This window comes from Colletotrichum karsti, assembly GCF_011947395.1.
Source record: "Colletotrichum karsti strain CkLH20 chromosome Unknown Scaffold6, whole genome shotgun sequence".
Taxonomy (NCBI): Eukaryota; Fungi; Ascomycota; class Sordariomycetes; order Glomerellales; family Glomerellaceae; genus Colletotrichum; species Colletotrichum karsti.
This window is the reverse complement of record NW_024065906.1, coordinates 894,646-918,227: the sequence shown is the minus strand read 5'-3', so window position 1 is coordinate 918,227 and position 23,582 is coordinate 894,646. Positions and strand designations below refer to the sequence as shown.

General features: G+C 56.8%; 9 protein-coding genes across 9 annotated transcripts; 4 read left to right on the top strand and 5 right to left on the bottom strand.

Moving 5' to 3' along the window:
- Positions 1-605: 605 nt before the first annotated feature.
- On the top strand, positions 606-1,329 carry CkaCkLH20_02711 (ER membrane protein SH3; the record flags this gene model as incomplete). Its single annotated transcript, XM_038885430.1, has 2 exons — positions 606-693; positions 752-1,329. 2 exons carry the CDS (start codon positions 606-608, stop codon positions 1,327-1,329), a joined length of 666 nt encoding a protein of 221 aa, XP_038749361.1.
- A 381-nt stretch (positions 1,330-1,710) lies between these two features.
- Positions 1,711-5,070, bottom strand: CkaCkLH20_02710 (valyl-tRNA synthetase; the record flags this gene model as incomplete). Its single annotated transcript, XM_038885429.1, has 3 exons — positions 1,711-2,117; positions 2,165-4,570; positions 4,620-5,070. 3 exons carry the CDS (start codon positions 5,068-5,070, stop codon positions 1,711-1,713), a joined length of 3,264 nt encoding a protein of 1,087 aa, XP_038749360.1.
- A 795-nt stretch (positions 5,071-5,865) lies between these two features.
- On the top strand, positions 5,866-7,425 carry CkaCkLH20_02709 (6-phosphogluconate dehydrogenase; the record flags this gene model as incomplete). Its single annotated transcript, XM_038885428.1, has 3 exons — positions 5,866-5,982; positions 6,030-6,942; positions 6,998-7,425. The coding sequence occupies 3 exons, from the start codon at positions 5,866-5,868 to the stop codon at positions 7,423-7,425; spliced, it is 1,458 nt and encodes a 485-aa protein (XP_038749359.1).
- Positions 7,426-7,761: 336 nt separating this feature from the next.
- On the top strand, positions 7,762-8,851 carry CkaCkLH20_02708 (6-phosphogluconate dehydrogenase; the record flags this gene model as incomplete). Its single annotated transcript, XM_038885427.1, has 2 exons — positions 7,762-7,886; positions 7,945-8,851. 2 exons carry the CDS (start codon positions 7,762-7,764, stop codon positions 8,849-8,851), a joined length of 1,032 nt encoding a protein of 343 aa, XP_038749358.1.
- A 339-nt stretch (positions 8,852-9,190) lies between these two features.
- On the bottom strand, positions 9,191-9,634 carry CkaCkLH20_02707 (uncharacterized protein; the record flags this gene model as incomplete). The annotated part of the gene is made up of 1 exon (XM_038885426.1): positions 9,191-9,634. The coding sequence occupies one exon, from the start codon at positions 9,632-9,634 to the stop codon at positions 9,191-9,193; it is 444 nt and encodes a 147-aa protein (XP_038749357.1).
- Positions 9,635-11,224: 1,590 nt separating this feature from the next.
- Positions 11,225-12,714, bottom strand: CkaCkLH20_02706 (uncharacterized protein; the record flags this gene model as incomplete). Its single annotated transcript, XM_038885425.1, has 8 exons — positions 11,225-11,712; positions 11,763-11,910; positions 11,968-12,034; positions 12,085-12,136; positions 12,186-12,217; positions 12,268-12,299; positions 12,495-12,605; positions 12,667-12,714. 8 exons carry the CDS (start codon positions 12,712-12,714, stop codon positions 11,225-11,227), a joined length of 978 nt encoding a protein of 325 aa, XP_038749356.1.
- Positions 12,715-13,684: 970 nt separating this feature from the next.
- On the top strand, positions 13,685-14,824 carry CkaCkLH20_02705 (mannan polymerase complexes mnn9 subunit; the record flags this gene model as incomplete). The annotated part of the gene is made up of 1 exon (XM_038885424.1): positions 13,685-14,824. One exon carries the CDS (start codon positions 13,685-13,687, stop codon positions 14,822-14,824), a length of 1,140 nt encoding a protein of 379 aa, XP_038749355.1.
- Positions 14,825-15,831: 1,007 nt separating this feature from the next.
- On the bottom strand, positions 15,832-16,552 carry CkaCkLH20_02704 (ubiquitin-conjugating enzyme; the record flags this gene model as incomplete). Its single annotated transcript, XM_038885423.1, has 2 exons — positions 15,832-16,157; positions 16,291-16,552. The coding sequence occupies 2 exons, from the start codon at positions 16,550-16,552 to the stop codon at positions 15,832-15,834; spliced, it is 588 nt and encodes a 195-aa protein (XP_038749354.1).
- Positions 16,553-17,679: 1,127 nt separating this feature from the next.
- Positions 17,680-20,445, bottom strand: CkaCkLH20_02703 (cell wall proline rich protein; the record flags this gene model as incomplete). The annotated part of the gene is made up of 1 exon (XM_038885422.1): positions 17,680-20,445. The coding sequence occupies one exon, from the start codon at positions 20,443-20,445 to the stop codon at positions 17,680-17,682; it is 2,766 nt and encodes a 921-aa protein (XP_038749353.1).
- Positions 20,446-23,582: the final 3,137 nt, after the last annotated feature.

Below are 23,582 nucleotides of genomic sequence, written 5' to 3'. Positions count from 1 at the left end.
ACTATTCCGTGAGAGTGCATAGCACAATGTGTATGAAAATATTATCAAAATCGAATGACCGCAGCGCGTCCGTCAACGCGCCGCACCCGACCGAGTCAAGCGGTCCCCACATCTCCTTCCTCCGGAGATTGACACCGGGGCGATACGGCGCCGTCGACTCGGGTGGGGACCTACGTAAGCAGAAAACTCTAGCTCCGCCGACCACTAAGAACGTCCGGAGATTGGTTTAGGCAGGCAAAACGCGGAGTAGGTAATCAGCCACGCACAACCGAACTGCCTGCCTACCTACCTACCTTATCACTCTCTCGCGCGTGCGCAACACACAACCGAAGAACGCTTCTGGCGCACATACCATCCAGCCTCTCCCGCGCGTGCTTCCTCGTGGTGAATAGCGCATTTGTTCAAACTACCCCTCCGCGGACCCCCCAGCCAGCCCCTCGTTTGCGCGCGCGTCATATTTCGCGAAGTCACTCGTGCTCGATCTGTTCAGCAATCGGCTCACCAACAAACGGATTAACTCTGCTCGAGGACACTCCTCCTCCTCCTCTTTCCTCGTCAATCGAAAGCCTTTCCCACTCCGTATCGCGACTCGATAAACCGCCAAAATGTCCGGCTGGGTAGATTGGTCAAAGACCACCCAATCCAACAACTACCGCGGCTCCAACTCGTTCGCGACGTTCATGATCATCGGCCGTACGTCCCCCCTCCCTCTCCTCCTGTCCCCTGACAGCCCAAGACTAACATCCCTCAGCGACCTGCTTCTTCCTCGGCATCCTCTTCGCCTCCTTCCCCTACGACTTCCCCCTCCTCTGGACCTCCGCCCCGGTCCCCGAGTCCTTCTACGCCCACCTCGAAACCCACCTCAAGTTCATGCACCAGTCCCCGCCCCTGATCGGCCGCCTCCTCAACATCATTGTCTTCACCGGCTTCCTCGGCTTCTTCATCAAGCTCTTCCGCCCCTCCGAGGCCAACGTCCTCTTCGACGGCGCCTCCCTCGTCCTCTACCTCATCGGCGTCGGCGTCTACATCACAAACATCGTAAAGGGCCTCCGCTCCGTCTCCGCCGGCATCTGGGACGACGCCGCCGCCTTCGCCGACACCGCCGCCAAGGCCGCCGAGGGCGGCTCCGGCGAGATCATCCTCGGCAAGGAGGACAGCCTCAAGGTCCTCGCCGCCAGCAACACCATCCTCGCCCTCGTCCTCGTCGGCGTCCTCGTCCTCCAGGCCGGCCAGTGGTACGCCGAGCGCAAAGACCGCGAGGACTTTGACAAGCTCGAGAAGGAGGAGTCCAAGAAGGGGGGGCCCGCCGCGTCCAAGAAGAAGCAGTAAGCGGGGGAGTGTTGGATTGCGCGCGCGCGTGTGTCGAAGGTATCATCATTTCATGAGTGGCGCATGAACTTTGGAAAAGAAAAAACCTTTGGGGGGCCATGTATGGGTGGTTTTGTTGCGGCGTTACGACATCACATCACGAATGCAATGTTTACGGCGTTTAACGAGAGGCGAGCGCATGTCACTGTAATCACACAGGTAAAAGCAGAGTGACAGTTAGTCAGTTGCATCGAATATACCATGTCTAACGTCTTTTTTATTCTGGGTCTATCTACCCATGATCTCGACATAAAATACTAACGACAAGCAATGTGATCTTCATTCACGTGACGACTGATCATGTCTTTCTTCCTTTTTATTTCGTGATACATAACTCTCCTCTCATTCAAGCTTGAGCTGCTCGAACTGCTTGATCGTACCCTCGAAACCTCTGGCCTCGGATTCGAGGTCGACGACCTTCTGCTTGTCGGACGCCTGCACGTTGGGGTCGACCTTCTCCTTGTAGTTGGGGTCAGCGAGAAGCTTGTTCTGCTTCTCGACGTTGGCGCGGGCCTTGTCGAGCTTCTTCTGCGCCTTCTCGATCTCGGCGTCGAGATCGACGCGACCCTTGACGTGCAGGTACACGGAGGCCGAGGAGCCGACGGGGAAGGCAACGCAGCCGGCAGGGCGGGCGGCGGCGGGAGCGAGGACTTCGATACCGGTGACGCCCTTGCCGCTGAGGGCGTTGATAGCAGCGACCTGCTCCTGTGCTGTGGAGTAAGAGGTGGCGTCGTGGGCTTGGACAATGACTGTAGCATGTTAGCAATTGTGGCTGATGTCATAGAGGATGACTTACTCTTCGCCTCCTCGTTGCGGGCGTACTCGCTCATGAGCGATCTCGCGCCACGGGAGCATCCCAGAACAAGCTCGTAGGCCTCCTCAGCCTGTGGTAAGTTGAACTTCTCGTCGAAGACGGGGTAGCTGGCAAGCATGATGGACTTGGTCTTGTCCTCGGGGCGGCGGGGCAGGCGCTGCCACAGCTCCTCGGTGAGGAAGGGGGTGAAGGGGTGGATCATGGTGAGGGCACCCTCCAGGGCGGTGTACAGGGTCTGGATGGCGCTGTTCCTCTCCTCCTCGGTGCCATCCTGGATGATGGCCTTGCTGTTCTCGATGTAAACATCGCAGAGGTGGTTCAGGATGTACTGGTAGACAATGCCGGTGGCGTGCTGGAAATCGCGGTCACCAAGAGCCTTGTTGATGTCCTTTGCGGCGACGTTGAGCTTGTGCAGAATCCACTTCTCTGCAAGCGTCTTGCCGACAACGGGCTCCTTGAGGGGCACGAAGCCCTCGGGCAACTTGCCGAGGACGTACTTGGAGGCCTGCCAGATCTTGTTGCAGAACTTTCTCCAGCCGGTCATGACCTTAACGTCGAAGTTGACGTCACCGCTCGTCGAGGTGAGCGCCGCCATGGTAAAGCGCAGCGCATCCGCGCCGTTGCGAGGCAGACCCTCGGGGAAGGCCGTCTTCTGGTACTTCTCGGCCTTCTGGACCTCACTGGGGTGGAGGTTGCCGGTGCGGAGCTTGGCGTGGAGGTCCGGCAGCGAGATACCAGCAATGGCGTCCAAGGGGTCGATGACGTTACCCAGGGACTTACTCATCTTGCGACCCTCAGAGTCACGGACGAGACTGTGGCAGTACACCTCAGTGAAAGGGACTTGGCCGGTGAGCTTGATGCCGAGCATGACCATTCTGGCAATCCAGAAGAACAGAATATCCCAACCCGTCTCGAGGACGGAAGTGGGGTAGAGCTCTGAGAGGTCGTTGGTCTTGTTGGGCCAGCCCAGGGTAGAGAAGGGCCAGAGACCGGAGGAGAACCAGGTGTCAAGAACGTCCTCGTCCTGTTCGAGAGTGAACTTCTTGTCGGGGAGGGCGGCCTTCGCCTTGGCTTCAGCCTCCTCACGGTTCTTGCCGGCGAACCATCGCTTGTTGTCCAGGGGGTCGGCCGTCTCACCCTCGACCTTGGCGAGGTAGACGGGACAGCGGTGACCCCACCAGAGCTGACGAGAGATGCACCAATCGTTGATACCGGACATCCAGGCGTAGAAGCTGCGCTCGGAGGATTCGGGGCGGATCTTGATCCTGCCGTCCTTGACAGCGGCAACAGCGTCGTCAGCCATGCTGCGCATGCTCATGTACCACTGGGGCTTCAAGAGAGGCTCGATGACATCCTTGGAACGTTCGCACAGGGGGATGGTCATGGCGTTGTCCTTCTTGTCGACGTAGAGGCCAAGCTGCTTGAGCTCGTCCTGGATGGTGTAACGGACGTCGAATCTCTTCTGGCCCTCGTACTTACCACCGTTCTTGTTGATGTTTCCATCGTCGGTGAGAATGTTGATGAACTCAAGGCCGTGCTTCTGGCCCAGGTTGAAATCGTTCGGGTCGTGAGCGGGGGTCAGCTTGACGGCACCAGTACCGAACTCCTTGTCGACGTAGGTATCGGCAACAATGGGCAGGAGACGACCCTCGATGATGGGGTGCTTGGCCCTTTTGCCAACGAGATGTGTGTATCTCGGGTCCTCAGGGTGAACAGCGATACCGGAATCACCCAGCATCGTCTCGATACGGGTGGTAGCGACCTCGATGGTCTCGTCAGAGCCCTCGATGGGGTACTTGAAGTGGATCAAAACACCAAACTCGATCTTCTTCTCGTATCCGGGAACGTCGAGGAGTGTCCTGCCGGTGAGATCCCTGTTGATGACCTCGAGGTTCGATAGAGCGGTGGTCAGGCGGGAAGACCAGTTGACGAGTCTGTTCGCGCGGTAGATGGTGCCCTCCTCGAAGAGTCTGACGAAGGTTTCGGCGACAGCGGCGGACAGGTTGGCGTCCATGGTGAAAGCCTCGCGGCTCCAGTCAAAGCTTCCTCCCATCTTGCGGAGAGCAGCGTTGATCTTGTCGTGGTACTCGCCCTTCCAGGCCCAGACCTTGTCGACGAAGTCCTCACGGCCCAGGTCGTGACGGGTCTTTCCTTCTCTTCTCCAGAGCATGTTCTCCACAACGCTCTGTGTCGAGATACCGGCGTGATCGCAACCGGGGATCCACAGGGTCGTCTTGCCCAACATGCGGTTCCATCGAATCATGATATCCTGGAGGGAGTCGCCGAGGGCGTGACCAAGATGCAGGGCACCAGTGACGTTCGGCGGGGGGTGGGCGACGACAAACTTGCCCGCGGGCTTGACCTTGCCCTCGGCCGTGAACTCGGGCTCTGCGACTCTGTCAGCTTGGAATGTCTCATCGGATCGTTTGCACCATACTGAAGAAGCCTTCCTTCTCCCACCACTCGTACCAGGCGCTCTCGACGGCCTCGGGGTGGTAAGCCTTGAAGTGAGGGTCCTCGAGGGACTTGAGGCGCTTCTTCTCTCCCTTGGGGGTATCTTCAACGTATTCAGGGACGACCTCCTCCTCCTTCTTCGCGGCCTTGGCCTTCTTCTCGGCCTTCTTAGACGGAGGAGCGGCGGCGGCCTTCGCGGCCTGCGCAGCTTGCTTCTCCGCGAACTTGGCAGCCTTCTCTGCCTTCTTGCGCTCCTTATCCAACTCCTTCTCGGTCTTCACCTTCGGCGGTGCGCCACCAGCGGCACCAGCATCTTGGCCGGCGGCATGGGTAGAGGACGTCGCGGCGACCTGTGCCTTGACTTCGTTCGAGGCGGGAGGAGGCACCTCCTCCTTGAGGCCCTCAGTGGCGCCGACTGAATCAGAGAAAGGCATATTGTCAGCTTCAATGTCGATTCATAGAGGAATCAGGGTGGGCGAGGGGCATCGTGAGAATGTGGGGGTGGGTGGAGGGGTTGCGCACTGGGGTTTCCGCGTCCGCTGTCGGTAGCCATGGTGGCACGTGTCTGAAGAAAAGGTCGAAGACGAGGACGAACTGGTGGACGTGGACTGAGTATCGGAGGGCGCACACGGAGTGCTCGAAGAAATATTGATCTGGACGTGGTGGATATTTTGGCGAAGAAGCCCGGAGAGGTGGGCTTCTGTCTTGTGTCCAAATACAAAAAAAAACTCCAAAGGTTTCCCGATGAGGGGCAGGCAAATATGACTCGACGGTCTGCTTGCTGCAACTCGAATTTGACTCACAGGATTGGATGTCAACGGAGCGCAATGGAGGGGTCCCTCCCTTCATGCCATGCGCTAGCGATGCAACAAATCGGCGGCGCGGGGCCTGAGGCAAGCCACTTTCTTCTCCACTGTAGCTAGCACGCCCCGGTGGCTGCAAGCCAACAGCTGGAGGGCCCTGGCCCGGGGGCTTCCTCCTTGGGCAGGTCTTCCCAATTGGTATTGAAGTCATCATCATTTCTCTCCCTCTTTCCCTAACAAGCCCTTCCCACTGTCTGTAATTCCCCCGTTATCGCCGGCTGGCTCATAATTCCTTGCATTCCTGTCATTGAGGTTCAATTCGTCATTTTGAAGAGCTTTTGTGACATTGGGATTGCCAAGGGGGTACTTTGAGACCATACCTTTCTAGGGTGAAAACCCGAACAACACGAGAAAATTCGTGACGCGATGTATTCTCCAAGGACGCTTTCACGGCTCAACCACAACCTTCGAGGGCCTCTTCTGAGAAGATGGGCATCGAACTCGGTTAGATTCTCTGTTCATGGCAACGGCCAGAGCACAAAGGTACCATGCCCTATTACTCACCCAGTGCATCACTCTAACTTCGACAGGATAGCCTCATCCAAACTGTCAACCAGGGAATTAAGCAATTGAATGCCACAAAACAGGTGGAGAACGATGCTCTCGTCATTCTAGCATCCCGCCACTATGCCTCATGGCTGCAAGACGAGAAATTTATGTCGACCCTGTTAGAGCCATTCTCATCCACAGGTCCAAGCGAGCTGAGCGTTCTCGCCGCCGCAGTCGATGGCCTTCACCCGGTACAGCCCCTTGGCGAGATTCCACACGGCTTCTCATTTTACCATGGATCACGCAGATCCATTCTGCCAAACTTATGGCAGAGCAATCAGTCGAGGCCGCAGCGCGATTCAAAGTTGCAGGCGGCCATCACCTTCCGCCTCAACTCATTAGACCTAACTCCTTCCACTACCAACTGCACGCTACCCTTGGCCAATACGATTTTCCAGAACGGCCTGCAGTCAACACTTCTAGCCAGCCGCTGGCGTCGGTCAGGAGCTCGGCTGGAGCTCGCTCAGATGACCGAGCAACAGACTCAAGATGTTGACTTCTCCCGCGAACTCGCAACTTCGATGACCACCATTGAAGCGCCATTGGTACCCATCACTGCTCCTCGGAAGATTCTGGCCGGCCTTGGTAACATCATACGACAAATCGAAGTCGATGGCAAAGCCACGCCAGCTTCGAAGGAGCTCGAGATCGCCGTTCAGACGCTATTCGATAGGCGGTTGAAGGAGGGCCACGAATTTCCACCAGGCCCAGTCGGTGTCTGGGCTGTTGTCATCCCGCCTGCTACGACGCAGCTCACTGACGTGGAACGTATGGACGAGTGGGCGAACATGTTGAACGAAGACAGCATGGCAGAGGATGAGTGGAAGCAGGCATTGGAAATGAAGGGGCACGTACAAGGTTTCTTAGGCCACGGCGCCAGAGTCTATCGGATCTGTAAGTTCATCTCGCCTCACGTTCATGTCTTGGAGATAGACTGACCAAGGGATAGTGAGTGGTGGAGGCGGATGGGGAAAGAAGCAAGGCCTTCTCTCCCTCGACCCGGAAACCAAGTATTCGCCGTCCGAAGAAGACGACCTCGACAGCTTCATCCGGTCTTTTTCCAGCCAACACGACGGACACGCCCAAGAAGGTGTCGTCGCTCCCGGTTCATACGTTCAATATTTCGTGTCCCCTCCCGCGACCGCCAAGTCAGAACTGCCTCAGGGAGACGACACATCTACAAGTATCGCCTTCGGCGCCTCAGAGGCCTCTCTTGCGGAAAATTCCCCGTCCACCGGGGGCCCGTCGGGGTGGAAATTAAATCCCGACCACTTCGGCGCCGTGACAAGTCACGGTCTTTTTATTACCTCTGAGACTAACAAGTCAATTGATTCGAAACTCGACGCGCCAGACTCGTGGATTGGGTACTCGAAGTGAGGGATCGAATAGTGGTTGTAAATTATTGAGTGCCAAGCTCGTATATTGCGACTTGTAACATCAATTTTGACATAGACAAGAGCGCAATTTCTTCAACTAGATTTTGTTACTCAAACTTGTTTCTCAATTCGATTGAGAGACATTTAGCATTTCATCCGTTGTTCAGTCACAATCGGCTGTGCGCGGCAATAACAGGCCGGAAACTGACGCAATTCTGTAACTTGCAGCTTAGATCGCTGCAGGTGGATAGCTCATTCTCAACCTCCACAACTCAACCACTCCCAGACTCAGTCATAATCACTCAGTCATAATCAAAACCTCATCACCCAAGTCATAATGTCTACGAACGGCGTGACTCCTTCAAAGATTGGAGTCATCTCCATCGGCGACATGGGTGTCGGCATAGCCAAACTGCTTATCGCCAAAGGCTTCAATGTCGCGACCAATGTCAAGGGCCGCAGGTATTCACTCTCTCTTACTCACCCACCCATGCATCTCAGATTTCTAACACCCTCGCAGCGAAGACACCATCCAGCGCGCCCGTGACGCAAACGTAGAACTCATTGACTCAGACTTCGATCTGGTCTCCCAGTGCGCCGCAGTCCTCTCCGTCGTGCCCCCGCGCGACGCCGAGGCCACGGCCCAACGCATCATCGACGCCCTCCAAGGCGCCAAACGACCGGTGCCGCTCTACTTTGTAGACATGAACGCCGTTGCCCCGTCCACCTGCAAATCCATGTCCGAGAACTTCGCCCGCTCCCGCGCGCCCGCGGTCTTCATCGACGCCTGCATCATCGGCGCCCCGCCGCGCCATCGCTCGGCCCCGAACGCCGGCACCAACGTCTCCTCCTCCTCAGCCCCGCAGTCCGCCGACGATGACGATTGGTCCGTCCCCGGGATGCCCATGTCCGGCCCCCACAAGCTGGTCGACTTCCCGACGGCAGAGGGCGAGGCCGAGAGCCTGGGGGCGAGGTTGAGCGGCGTCCTCGGCGGCAAGCACATATCCCCCGAGATCGGCGCCGCGAGTGGGCTGAAGATGTGCTTCGCCTCCATGTCCAAGGGGTTCACCGCCCTCGCGACGCAGTCCTTCACCACGGCGTCGCGGCTGGGAGTTCTGGATCACCTGCGCGACGAGCTGTCCGCCAGACTGCCGACGCATCTGCAGTTCGCGGAGAAGGGGGTCACGACCATGCCGCCCAAGGCGTACAGGTGGGTGCGTGAGATGGAGGAGATTAGTAAGACGCACTCTGAGGAGGGGGGTTTCGGGCCGGAGATGTTTCTAGGCGCCGCCGGCGTGTATAAGGCAGTCGAGGAGTCGCCTCTGGGAGGGGAGAAGATTGGCAAGAGGAAGAGGGGCACGACGCTTGAAGATGTCGCCGCTGCTATGGCTGAAGGGTTCGAACGGAAGAAGAAGAAGACGGAATAATAGACGAAGCAAAGATTTCTGGAAGAGGCCTGGAGGTCGAACGAGACAAGAGACGTGGGCTGCAAAGACTACATTCACAGGAGATGTCACCGAGAGCGGGCGAGTGTACTGTTCATCAACCACTCTGCCGATCAATACCTCCTCTCTACGTAGTGAATGCCTATGGTATCTGCCGAACCTGAAAGTCCTCAACGCCCTGTACTGTGACCGACCGATTCTTACTTTCATGGACCCCTTTCCTCTTTATTATTACAGTGTACTCCATTACTAACGCCAAACCAATATTCATACATGCAGGTTTTTGAGACAAATGCCCAACCGGTCATCACACGTCCCACGTTACAAAACAGATAGAGTCAAGTCTCCCATGATGGCGGCCTTTAGCTCGATCTCCACCTGGAGGTTCATCTTGAGGTCCACGATGAACCCCCGTTCGCCATCGTTAAGGATGTCGCGCGGGTTCCTGGTCCGCGCCGGCAGAGGCCGGTCGCCGTCGTAATCTGGACCAAACTCCACACCAGGGGGCACGAGGGTGCCGTCTTCTGACTTCTCGAGGATGGGCCCCCTCAAAGAGAGGTCCATCTCCGTACGCGTCCTGATGGGACGCCGCCGGATAGGAGGCGGGCCAGAAGATGATGAACTGGACGTTGTGTCGGTATCCGACGCCGCGGAGGCAGGACCAGGCTCTCCGAGACGTGGGATCCTCCGGGGCGCGGAACGCCGCACCGGTATGGCTGGCCGGCGAGGTACCGGCTCAGTCAGTTGCTCATCTTCTGACGGCATTGAGGGCGCCGGCGCCGGTCTTGGATTTGATGAAGTAGGTCGTCGTGGCCTTGGCCGTTGCTGTCTGGCAGAGTGGGTAGGTGGTGTTGGCGGAAAGCGGCCTAGTTCCTCGACGTCACTCCCACGCTCACGATCTGAACCTTCTGATAAAGACCTGACGTCCCCAGAGTCTGACGGGGGCGGTGGGCGTGCAGACGGTCTCCTATGCCTCGGTGGCTGAGAGCTGGATCGCGGGCGTTGTGAAGAAGTGTTGCGTCTTGGTGCGCGCCTGTTATTGGTGGTGTTTGATGATGGCGAGGAGCCCTCCGTGTGCTGGGCAGATTCCATCCCGTGTTGGCGATGGGTATCTTTTTACGAGGCCCGACGAACAGATGATGACGGAATATAGGGCGGTTAAGAGTTGTTGAATGTCTCCCGGAACGGAACGGGAGTGCCAGGCCAGCGTCAGAGACAGCGCGCAACGGTTGCGTATGTTGCGCTGATCTCGAAAGTAAGATGTTAGAGCTTGGGGAGTTGAAACAAACCCTCGTGTCGCGCGCTCTCAGTCAGGTTGTCTGTTTAAAGTGTTGATCGACGTGTTCACGATTCAGTCGCGAGGGGAACAACGACAGAGCGGCGACAAACTGAGAAACGGTCGTCGCTGGCAGATATAAGTCGATGTTATTACCAGCAACCGTCATATTGTTGCGTTGCCATTATCGTCGGTCCGTTTAGGTCGCAGGCGCGGTGAGAATAAGCCCTCGGTGACCCCGAATTGCTTTAGTTTGGTTGATGGCAACTCACCGTACTCTCCATCTTTGTTGCAACAATTTCCAAGGTTTGGGATGACGGCAGAGGTGGAAGAGGCAAGGAGGCAAGGCGTTGAGGAGGGCGGCAAGACTGGGGCCGGGGGAGATGGGGTGCTGACTGCTGCCCTTCCTCAATTACGGTGCGTGCAGCGGGAGGTGGTGCTGCGTGCATGCACCCTGACGTTGCAGGTTGGACGTGCGCTTGGCGGGGGACCTGGGGCGATTTTCCTTGGTTTTTGGGGAATGTTGCCAAGTTGCATGTCACATGCATGGAGGGTCCCCTCGATCGGAAACTTGATTTTTGGGTGGGCAGCTTTTCGTCGTGGGCCTCCCCAATTAGGCATGTCCCTTGTTTCGACAACCTCAACATGGGAGCACTGCGACTGCAATGCGGCTGTGAGGCGAACGGACAGAAGGTTGGTTGGACGTCCTCTTTCAGGATTTGGGGACATGATCGGCAGAAGCCAACAGGAACATCGGCATAATAATCTTGAAATATCTCGAAAACCGGACCGCCGGAGGGCAGCCCGACAAAGGGTCCAAACGCATGATTGGTGCCCTGACCTTGACTTGATCGTTCCACGTCGTGGAAGTTGGTCCTTTGAGGATAGGTGGTGGTTATTGTCGGTTCTACTGTATAAGGGTCCACGATGCTATTGGCGTGTTCAAACCATGGCTTTCTGGACATCTGGTTCTCCACGTGTCAGGGCTTGCTCCCTCCCATATCTGTTGATCTCGTGACTCTTCCAATGCGTCCAACTCTGCAAGTTTGCATAAACTTAGACATGCAGGCGAACTTGGATCACTCAATCATGTCGATATCGTCGTTGGGGGCTGCAGTCGCGGCTGCAGCATTCGCGCCACCGTTGGCCTGAGGCGCAGTCTCCTCGGAGTTTCCTCCGCCGAAGTAGTCCGCCATCTCGGCATCGAGCTCCTCCTGCGTCTTACGGGTCCGGTTCCTACCGCCTCCACCACCTCCACCACGACCACCTTCCTGGTCTCGTTGTCCCTCTCTGCGGGCACCCGGTCTGCGTCCGCCACCGCCGCCGCCGCCGCCACGTCGACGCGGCATGGGGCTACGCGAGCGGGTTCCCGGGACGTATCTATCGATTCCCTTGCTCGCAGCGTCGTCGACGTCGTACTTGCGACCGGGAGACAATGACCTTGATCTGCCTCCGGGTGCAGAGATGCGCTCGGAGAGGGGACGGCCAGGCATGACCGCCGAGTCGAAAGGATTGCGAGATCGACCGCCGTGCCCGCCTCCCACAAAAGACAATTTGATAGGTTGTCCTGCAGCGAGTTAGCGTCGGACAGCCGCAGCTTGGGTCCAGGGGACAAACCATTGGCGTTGGCACCATCAAACTCCTTGATCGCTTCCTGAGCGTCTTCGCGAGATTGCATCGTGACAAACGCAACACCCTCGGACCGTCCGGCGCGGTCGTACTTCAGGTCCACCTTAACCACGGGTCCAATTCTGTTGAACAGCTCCTATGTCTTCTTTTAGTTCTGCGCCGGTATTCCCTCTTCTCGCCTGGTTTGCCATACCTCGAGGTCCTCAGACGTCAGCTCATAGTGTATATTCTCGACGCGTAGCTTTGAGCTGCTAGCATCTCTGTCGTATTTGTGAGCCTCGACCCAGGTTATCGTGCGTGTAGGTCTTACCTGTGATCAGGCTCGTCGCGTCTTCGTCGGTTGGCCGGGCCGCGGCGAGAATCTATCGGATTTAGCCATGCGAAGGGGATTCGAAGCTCTTCAAGGCATACCGTGTTCTTCGAAACGATCGTGGACCCATTCACTGCCCCGGCGTCAGCGTACACTCGATCATTGGGGTATTCACAAGCTTACCTATCGAGGTTTCTGGACTCGTCACGGAACGACTGTATCGCGGGGCGGCGACACCTGTTAGCTAGGCCCTACCAATTGAGACGAAGCGGTCCCGGTCTTCAACGAGGTGTCCAGCGCGGGCCGACAGCTGCGGAAACGGAGTCGACCGGGAGGAGGGAGGGTCATTGAACCTGGCCGGTGAGCGTGATGATCTACCGCGCGCAGGCACTCTAGGGGGCGCGTCGTACCTTTCTGACGCCATCACGAGGGTATTCTTGACGTTCGCGTTCGCGCCTTCGAGGACCACCACCGCCACCGCCGCCACCGCCTCTGCGGTTGTTGCGAGGACCGTCGCTTTTCTGTCGATGCATCGTGTCAGCTTGGTCTGGGCATGTCGCGTGAGGCTGCGAGTGTACGTACCTTTTCAGCGAGGATCTCGTCGAGACTACGGTCCATCTTGTCCGCCATGATGATTAAGTGAGAAATACGTTTCTCCGGGGATAAGAATGCAAAGAAAATCCGTCGGATTGAGCACTGATGATGTTTACCCTTCGGCCTTCTGGGGGTCGGGTTTGCTGCAGAAAGGATGTTGGCGGCTGAGCGCTAACGGAGTCGACGGAGCAGCCGACCGTGTGGGGAGCGGTCGCAAGTCGTGGTCGTGCCGACCGAGTAGCTGCTAGGTTCGGCTTTCCTGATTGGTCCAACACGAATTGGCTATGTGGATGGACGGGAGAAGGTGCTAAGCAAATTCCATTGCTGAGAATAGCCTCCAAGTGTTCCCAACTTTGGTGGACCCCCACTGCAGGTCTCAGGGGTCCCGCTGAGGGCCCCGTACAGTTAATCAGGACCAGACCCCCTTCTGAGCCATTCAAAGTCTTAGCACCTCTCAGCGTCCCCGTCGCACGCTGGTCGCAAGTTTACAGCGCTGTTTCGCCCGTAAACCTCGCCGCCCTGCGTGCTGTTCGAGCTGAGGCAGATTAATCCGGGCCGGAGTTAGTCCTCGACGGGAGATGACGCTAAGCCCCTTTTGTGAGCCCAACTGCAACTCGAGCGTAGAGCTGTCCTCCCAATGCGCATCCCTTGATCGACCTGCTAATACCAGCCCGTCAACGTGGGAATCTCGTATCTGGCCAAATTTCTCGTTCCTTTCCCGCCAGAGAGACACGAGAAGGAGCGCCTTTTCTCGACTTCTGTCCACTTGCACGGTCCCCCCGTCTCTCACATCCTTTGAAAAGAATTACACTCTTTCGATACCTCTACATTCCAAGCCACAGGATCCCGCGCCGAGCCGAAAGCTACCACAACTACCCTTGAGGATCCAGCTGCTTGCGCGAAGCGAATCGAAGCGAACCCGTCGACGACAAACCCTCCCGACCTGCGATTCCAACCTTTATGATTTCCGCGCCGCTCGTCACCTCCGCGTGAGCACACAGCACCCATGGCTCGCCCCATGGGGTCAGTCCGCTTGAAGAAGGCGAACCCGTTGACTCTGATCCTCGGAACCGTCCTGTGCATCTTCATCATCGTCTTCCTCGTCGGTCCCTCCAAATCCTCCAAGCCAGAGCCCGCCGGCACCGCATCTCATCACCTCTCGCCGCCCACGGCACCCTACCGAAAGAAGTCCAAATCCGACACGAGACCGCCGCCCGTCGTCCGCTACAACCTGAACAATGTCACCATCACCCCCGACCCAATTGCCAACCAGGAGGTCGTCCTCATCCTTACGCCCATGTCCCGTTTTTACCAGGGGTACTGGGATAACCTGTTGAACCTCAACTACCCTCATGAGCTCATCTCGCTGGGCTTCATCCTACCCAAGACTAAGGAGGGCAACGCCGCAACTCTCGCGCTGCAGGAGCAGATCACCAAGACCCAGAGCATGGACAAGAAGTTCAAGAGCATCGTCATCATGAGGCAGGACTTTGAACCAGCTATCGCGTCCCAGGACGAGGCGGAGCGTCACAAGATGGAGAACCAGAGGGCCAGGCGCGCCGTTATGTCCAAGGCTCGCAACTCGCTCTTGTTCACCACTTTGGGCCCCCAGACCTCTTGGGTTCTGTGGCTCGACGCCGACATTGTGGAAACGCCGCCATCCCTCATCCAGGACCTGGCCGCCCACGACAAGCCTGTCATCGTGCCCAATTGCTTCCAACGATACTACAATGAGGACTCTAAGAAGATGGACGAACGCCCGTACGACTTCAACAGCTGGCAGGACAGCGAGATCGCGCAGAAGATGGCCGAGACCATGGGCCGCGACGACATCCTCCTCGAGGGATACAAGGACATGCCGACGTATCGCGCATTGATGGCGTATCTGGGCACCGACGACAAGGACAAGAACATGGAGATCCCCCTCGACGGCGTTGGTGGCACGGCGTTGCTGGTCAAGGCCGACGTACATCGTGACGGCGCCATGTTCCCACCCTTCGCATTTTACCACCTCATCGAGACCGAGGGCTTTGCCAAGATGGCGAAGCGCTTGGGTTGGCAACCGTTCGGACTCCCCAACTACAGAGTAAGCAAACGACCCCTGAGACCACGTCGTGCAATCGGCTCAGCTGCTGACAATCCATAGGTCTACCACTACAATGAGTAATGACTAAGCGTCATGACTGGACGCGGAGAAAGAACAGCGCCCATCACGTTTCGTCCAGAGGTGTCAGCGACGCGGACAACTGGCGCACCCATCCCCTCCATTTCGGCCGCCGCCAGCAGGTAAACGGTGGCGGCGACGGCATCACGAATTTACGCGCGAGCCTTCTTTTTTACCATTGGAGACCTAGGCCTTTTAGTGTGCAGATACCCATCCATCTGTATCTTGCCGACATAATTGCATTTACAATCTCGGGGGAGGGGAGGGGGGCAGAGGCGAAAAAAGTAGGGGGATGGCGTTTTGTAGTATATTTTGCACATCACAGAGCAACCACAAACCACACACAGACACACGCACAAACTTCATCGAGGCGACGGCGGGTTCAAGGGCCAGGAGTCAGGGAAATGGTTCGGGGAACAGACAGGCCGCGCGAGAGAGAAGGGAAGGTAGCCTCAAGGGAGCAAAGATGTAAATGCGTACGAAGTGTGTAAGAATAAACGAGGCGCGAGGAATCGCAAGGACGGCGGGGGAAACGGACCAAACGGATCGCGCACAAGAACAAACTTGCAGCATTAGAAGGAGTCTCTTTACGTTCCATCTCACAGCAGTCTTCCTTCAAACGTGATAAACTTGTTATTTGTTTCCAACGACGATGAGATATTCCCTTTCCGATTCTATAATTACAATCTGGACAAGCAGCCTTTCAGATTTCCTAACCCACACGCGCCATCCCGTTCCGATTACCAAAAGTGTTATTCAACCCTCCCAAAAACCCGCTTCCGATATCCAATCCCGTTTCCCTCCTCTCCCTGCCGTCAAATTCTCATCCTTGGCACACTGCCCACGCCCTATCTGGAAGCAGGGATGTGGTAACGCATTGAGACCTTCCAGATCCCCTTGCATCCAAACATGGCCCCATCACGATAAGCAAGCAACACCACCACCAGTCAACAACCCGCATCGTGGCCTCTTTTCACACCGCCGCCGCATCATGGCCCTTCGTACCTCCCCTCGTCGTCCCGACACCAAAACTCGACGAGCGCCCTCGTGCCCAGGACGTCCCCGCCGCGGAGCAGCGCCGCGACGTCGACGTTGAGCGGGGAGTCCGTCTCCGGGTACGCCAGGAGGGTCCGCACGGCGCGCACGCTCTCGAGCACGCTGTAGGCCGGCGTCCAGGCGTCCTTGAGCAGGTCCAGGCAGATCTCGCCCGTCTGGAGGGCGATGTTGGCGTGCACCACGGGCGTGGCGAAGCGGATCGTCGGCGGGCGGAGGGGGTAGTCGGTCGGGATGTTGATCTCGAGGAGCCAGCGGCCTTCTGTGGTAATCGTTAGCCGTGATTTTGCGCAGGTGTTTTTATATGAGGAGAGGAGGATGGGTAGATGGAGGGTGACCCGTCCCGTCCTGAGGTTTCACAGATGGGAAGGGCGTGCGTTTGAGATTTCTCGTACCATCGTATCCGTTCCCGATGCCCCGGCCATTGATCACGGCCTCCCATGAGAGCAGGTCCTCGTCGTTGACGGGCCCCAACCTCTCGATGCCCCTCTCGTCCGTCTGCTCCGCGCGCCAGACGTCCAGCTCCTTGATGAGCCGCTTGATCGCGCCGCGGCCGTTGGACGACGAGGACGACTTTGACTTCTTCTTGTTGCTGCCGGCGCCGGCGCCGGCCGGATTCGAGCTAGAATCGGGGAGGTTCTGGATGCGCCACGACATTTTCGGGGCGAGGGCGACGGACGGGTGAGGATGCGAAAAAGAGGGGGAAAGGGGTCGGCTGGTGCTTGGCTTACGGCCCAATCGATGTCTTTAATCGGTCGGACCAGGTTGCCGGGAGCGAGGAATGTGAGATGTTCGAGGAGGGTAGGTTCACGTGGCGGTCGACTATCGCGAGTCGGAAGCAATCGCGTTACAGTACTGGATGGCGTTGTCAAATCTTCGGATGAGAGCTCTCGAGCTTTGGACGCCAGGCAAGGTAGCGCAGCGCTTCCCCAACGTCCCGTCTGCCCTTGCCGATTAAAGGTATGACGCGACAGGGGCCGTGGGTCCCGCGGGTTCTACCGAGGCTCCTGAACGACGTTTGGGCCAGCATTCGGCCCCCCTGATTTGCAAGTGCTCCGCAACATTGCATTCCCCAGACTCCAGGTATTCAGTCGTCATTGATTTGTTCGTTGCGGTCAAGTACACCAAGTTCACGGGGTTACCACTATCAAGTGCTCGGGAATATGTTCATTAATATTTGTCTACGTCGCGATTTGTCCATCGTCTAGAGGGCTGAAATAGCCGGCCGGCCAAAGAACTAAGAGGACGCTGCAAGCGCGCCTCGACTTGTCTGCCTCCCTTTCTTTTCGCCTTCCTAAATTCGCAATTCATCCGGAGTATGTCCAGAGAACGGAAACAAAACCGTTGAACCAAATGTTTCCGCCCCTGCATAGTGCCTAAAGACATTTGGCCGCGTACCTGCTATGCTCATGCAACTTGCTGCTCATGCTATCATCACAAAGAACGCCGAATCCGTGTCCCAAAAAAGCTCGTCGTTGGCTTGGCTCTACATATAGCAGAGACCAGCATCGAGCTGGAGATGCTTTTCATCTGGTTGTAGGAGTATGTTGATGTTCGGTGTTGTCTGCCGAACATGTTCGCTTCCGAGACGTGGCTCCTTTTCCAGTTAAAAAAGACATTATCCCGCCGGACAGACTCGCCGAGAGAGAAGGTGTAAAAAAGTTGTACAAGAATTCCATATACATGCGTCGTGAGGTAACCTCTATGGGCGGAGGAAAGACCTGGGTAGACGGTGACCAATCACCCGGTCTTGTTGGTGAGGAACAGGCGACATCTTGACGGTCCTACGCCGAGTTGTCTTCCTTAGGCTTCCAAAATCGCATCATCCGACTGAGTCGCTTTGACTTGCTGGACTTATGTTTCTTCTCAGTCTCGCCGTCGTATGAAACCTCCATCGAGAGCTTGCTTCTCTCGCCGTGGGAGCTGCTAATGAGTCTGCTCAAACTGGCCAGGCTTGATCGCCGACGGCCAAACGCGGCGGAGGACACAGATACCGGTCGTTGCTGGTCGGTACGGCCGCTGTCCGGCCTGAACTGAGGGTTGGTGACGAAAGAACTGTCCCTCGTCATTGTGGAGTGGCTGGAGGTCAACGACGGGATATCCACCGACAGCCTGACTTCAGGACCAGGCTCGCCCAGAAGCAGAGACTGGAAATTGTTCTCCTCATTAACTGAAGAAGGCGCCGTTGAAATCCTTTGAGCGTCGTAGGACATTGGCGAGCGGGGCGACGGGAACGAAGAGGCGTGGCTCATCGAGTAAGGACTGACAGGGACGTTCGAGGGCGTCGGCAAGTGCAGAGGGCTGACATCAACGGGAGCCAAATCTTTACTCGCAAGGATTCTGCGAGGTGAGGGAGTCTCCGAACCAGTCGATTCCGCCTTGTCATGGAACAGAGAGGTTGTTCGGAATTCAGGAATGTCGGGCATTTCTGGCAGAGGCTCCTCAGGAATCGCTAGTTCATGAAGAGACGTCACAGATCTCTCGGACTTCATGCTGTTACGCTTCTTCAGATCCTGGTTGGCAGCCGCAGGAGGCACGTCGGTGCTGCTGTTGTCAGTGCTGGTGGTGTTGAGACCGAGCATGGGGTTCTTGGCTGTGACGGCAGGAGGCGTCGCCTCGTCGCTGGAGGATTCCGAGTCCTGTCGGGCAGCGGCCCGCCGAGCAGCGCTGCGACTCTGGGATGTGGACTTGACACCGTTCTCGTCGTCTTCCTCATCTTCCTCGAAGACGTCGGCCATTGTCGAACTGCTACCAAAACGATGGATACCGAACCGGGCGCCCTCGAACGGAACCATCTCGGGCGCGCTCTCAGCTCGCCGATGGTAGTGCATGCCTGGACCGCTGAAGCCCTTCATGCCTTGCGCGCTGTGCAGCTGGCGCTTAGAGGAACCAGCTTTTTGGGCCGCGTCCCACTCAGGGTTGTTAGGAAGGGGTGTGTTGAATGGACCAAGCGCAGCATCCAAGTCGATCATGGGGAACGAGGTATCGTCCTGGGCAGACACAGGTCGCGGCTTCCATTCTTGAAGGGCCTGCGGCTGGCTCGATGAGTCTGTCACGACCAAGGTTGGAGTTACAGGCTCCACGTCGATTTCGGGCTCGGCGAGGAACACTTCTTCCTTTTCCTCTGCGGGTTCAGCTCGAACAACAGATTCGCCAGAGAGGTCCAGATCTTTGCACTTTTTGGACCGCCGCTTATCCTTGCGTGTCAAGATGGAACCAGCCCAATTCTTAACCTTCTTCTTCTTCTTTGACTTCCTGCCGTCTTTGCTGTGAGGATCGGAGGCTTCTGATGCGCCAAAAGATTCCGAAATATGCTCAGAAGAAGAAGATGCGGAGCTATTAGGCTTGGATGCCGACTCGGATGAGCTCGAGCTGACAGGTCTGGCGCGCAGTGGCGATGCCGCGGCAGCAAAAGGGTCCAGTCCAAAGAATGACCACCGCTTTGGCGTCTTAGAAGGGCTGGGCATCGGCGGGCCAACGGTACCTGCTTCGGGTACGTTGATAAGGGTGGGAATCGAGTTTCGTCTTCTGGGTGATGCTCCAACAGACTGGATACTTTGAGACCGCTCCAGCACCGCACCAGCCGTGCTAGGTCTGGATTCGTTGGTTTGCCGGGACGGGGTGAGGACAAGTGGAATCACGGGCTCTGTCTCGGCGTTGGCGAGCGTCGGAATGGAGATGATGGAGGAGATGCTGCCAGAAACGGAGTGCCCACCAGGTCGAGCAGTCACAGTGCTGGAGGTGTCGCTAGAAACCATCGAAAGGGGTCGCGGGATGAATTCCAGAGTATCAGAGAAGCCAACACGAGCGCGTGTAACTGGCCGGGCCACAGGAGACGCTCGGCCACTCGAGCTGGCTGATCCATCCGAGGGCGTGTGCAATTCTCGAGGCACTTTTAAGGATGGTTCAGACTCGACGTATTTCAGCGTCCTTTCGTCCTGCCTGTCTGGCTGGTTCTCCAAGCGCCTGTTGCTGTAGTCGGCAGGGCTTGTCGGTGCGCTGCTTCCACGAGGGGGCCCTGAAGCGGGGGGCTGGAGAATGAGGGACAGGTCATGGCCTGAGAGCGCGGCAGAGCGCCGGTGCTGATGGCCTCGACGCCCTGGGGGTTTAGGAGGTGGTAGTTGGAAACCTCCGGGTGCAAAGCCACTCTCTGGTCTTGTTGGACTGGTGCTCGCAACAATAGAGTCCCCAGAGCGGATGCTCCCACCAACAAACTCGCTTCCTCCTCGTCTGTGGCCATGACCAGGTCTGGATGCCGAAATGGAGTTGGGTGACGGTATCAGTCTTGGGGATACCGGTGGAGGAGAAAGCGGAGGCGGGGTGAACAGCGCGGTTTCGGGTGACAGCGAAGCACCCGGGTTGAATGTGAAGTTGGGAAGCGCTGGAGACCTAGAGGGGCGGTCAAAGGTGTCCCCAAACGGAGAAGAGCGGTCCTGGATTTCGATGGCAGACAGAGGGCGTCTGCCAGTGGCCCTCGAGAAGGACGACGGCGCGGAAGCGGACGAGGGCCTCGCCGGGAAGACGAAGGGGGGGTTCGGCAGCGGAGGCATTGTTCGCGGTGATGTTTGGGGGCCTGAAAAGTCGGTTGTGGAAGAGGTTGAATTATCCAGCATTGCCGGGAGAGGAAGCGATTGCATCGAAGGATCGTCCAGAAGCTGAGGACCGGGTGTTCCCATAATACTCTCAGGACCAACAGCCGTTGCCATTCTCGACACAGCCGCTCTGCGGCAGTCAAGGACAATGAGAAACTAGGCGTCGGACATAGAAAGTCGGGTTGGAGAAGGGAGTCGTCGGGAAGTGAATCGGAAAGTCGGTCGGACTTTTTGACGTGGACGACGCGTATAGGACAGGTTGCGAGGCGAAGATGCTTGTGATTAGTTCTGTGGCATCAGACTTAGCAAACCATAATGATTTTGTGGTGCTCTCGGTCGTGACACAGAATGATGGGAAGAACTGGCGAACAGGCGAGGGCGAGGGCGAGTAAGCACCTTTTTTTTTTGGGATGTGGTCGAATGCGGCGCGTTGACGATGGGAATTGGACGAAATTGGCGATTCACGAGACGAGTGCGTACGTACGTGATGGAGCCGGTCGACCAGGTAAGACAAATGCTATTTATCGAAGTTGAAAATTGAAGAATCAGTTAAGGAGCGGACGGTACAAGACCAGAAGCAAATCTGCAAGATTCACAACGGGAATTGGACCACGAAGCTGAAGTCAAAAAATCGACGACGGCGTCGAAAGGGTTTTGGGGGGAAGAGAGTTGATAGGAAGAAGAGGGGGGTTGCGACGCGGAAGACTAAGAGAAGGAGGATGGGATGGATGGGTGGATTTGGGATTAGAATTGGGGACAGACACCACACAGAGAGGCACCAAGAGACCAGTGGTGTCCACACACACACCAACACACTACGAGCGCGAGAGAGGAAGCGACGAGTCGGGTGCAGCGGTCGGGGTGTGGGAGGTGGAAAAGAAGGGGTGGGGTGTAGAAGGGAGGGCTTCAGGGAGGGTGTGGAGGGAAAATCTGAGTTGGGTTTGAACCGGGGGTGAAGGCAGGCAGGCACTGGCAACTGGCACTGCAGGCACTCGCACTCTCTCTCTCCAAAGAGGGAGAAGGAGGAGGAGGGACGACAGGGACAGCGACCAGGAACCAGAACAGGAACAGACAAAGCAAGGCAGGGGACGAGGGACGAGGGACGGTCCTGCTGGTCCTGTAAGGTACCGCCTGAGGAGAGGCAGGGGGCCCAGTTAGCCATCGCGCGCACTTACCACGCAAGTTCTCTATTGAGGACAGACGAGTACCACACTCTGCAGGAGCGAAACACTGCAGAAAGGTACCTTCCGGTTACTTTGTGCTCTCCAGCTGCAGGCAGGTCCGACACGCCAGAGAATAAGGTGCGTACCTTACAGACAGTCTGTCGTCTGTACAGAGTAAGGCAAGTGCAGGCACATCGCGACCTCAGGCATAGGCACAGATGCTTCCACTAAGATTTCATTGCAAACTGAAATCTGGAAACTGGACTTGCGCAGCGCAAAGCGGCTCTTGTGACCTTGCTTGTGCCATGATTTCAGAATCTTAGAATTGGAATTGCTATTGCAATGAATTGCACACTGGTAACCTACGCTTAGAGGAGCCCAAACCAACAACACCTTCCGTTGTTTCTCAGAGTACGCGCTCGCTCCTGTCTTTCTCACCCGACACATACTCTCAAGGCCAGCTACCTAGTACCTTACTCTCAGACTCGAATCACTGCGCGAAGCTTCTAAAGCCTTTCCTTGCTGAGGTAGCGGACAATTCGACAGTCCTCTCTCCGCTGCTTTGCGCATCGCTTCCTGCGCTTTGCTTCAAATGCAAATTCAATCAAAATTTTCTGTCATTCCCATAATGTTATCCCTTCCAGTTAGGTACTTGCGGAGTATTCATGCCCGTCTCGCCGCGCTGTCACCACTCTGCGTTCACACGCATGCGCCACTACTCAACGGGCCCTGGCAGATACTTGTGCGGCTTGCAGCCTGTACCTCTCTGTACCTGCGCTGGGCAGCTGGCGTCTCAGCAAACCGACCACTCAAAACCATCCTGTGCCTGGCAACCTAGGCGGTCGCTGAGGTGAAGTGAGCTGGTGAGCAAGGCGGTGTTGGCGCCAGCAACTGCCAGCAAACTAACCAGCTCTAGTACATCAGCAGTTCGCACTAAGACGCGGCCGTCTCTACGCGGCCACAGCCCAGGCCACAAGCTGTTCTCATCCCTCGAAAATCAATGGCTCAATGGCTGCTGTCGGTACCTTAACTTTGGAGTGAGGGACCGCTAGCCGTTGAACCGGCGAGCTCCTGTCCACTGGCCGTTGCGTCGTGTCGCGTTGCGTTGCTACCTAGGCAGAGAACCCCCTTTGCCATTTGGCGTCGATGGCGACGTCTACAATGTTTCCCTCGCCATCAACAACGCGCCGTTTGATTGTTTGCCGCTCTTTGTCTCATGCCACGCTGCCAGATTCATACTTTGCCAAAGGGAATCTGACTTTATCGAAATGGTTTTGCCATAGTCTGAGACCGTTGCGGGTGGATCTGACAATGATTCGCCTGCAAGTCAAAGGAAACGGGAACAGGGGCTAGAGAAAGTCCAAGTCCTGTGCACCCTCAAGGTAAATAGTGTGTCGTGCATTCGACCTCCAGTATTCCTCATGAGAAACTGGAGTACAATCGCCGAGTACGTACCACGTACGTACCTCGAGATTCCATCTTCAAGTGCAATCAAATACCTACCTCCAGCTCTACACGACGACGGCAAGGCACCACAAGCGCATCCATGAAAGCCATTGAAGCCATGAAGCCATGAAGCCGAACGGCGCGCACGGCCGGCGCAAGAAACTTCCCTTCAGAATAGAAGCCGCTGGATGAACAGCTAGCGCCTGCCCGAATATACCACCTGCCTCAGCTAACCCATAACTCTACCAGACATGGCGCAAATCCCGCACAAGCAGCAGAAACAACAACAAAAACACGACCTCGACTTGGACATGGCCGGCAGACCAGCTACGCAGATAGCGAGCTTCCGTTACCTTAGCTTGCCTTACCTAAGGGTAGCTCAGTTCAGCTCAACCAACGGCAACTCCGCCCTTGGTGCCGATACCAACCGGAGAAATCAATCTGACCTGATGCTAAGAACAACGACCAGACGACCAACACATGGCA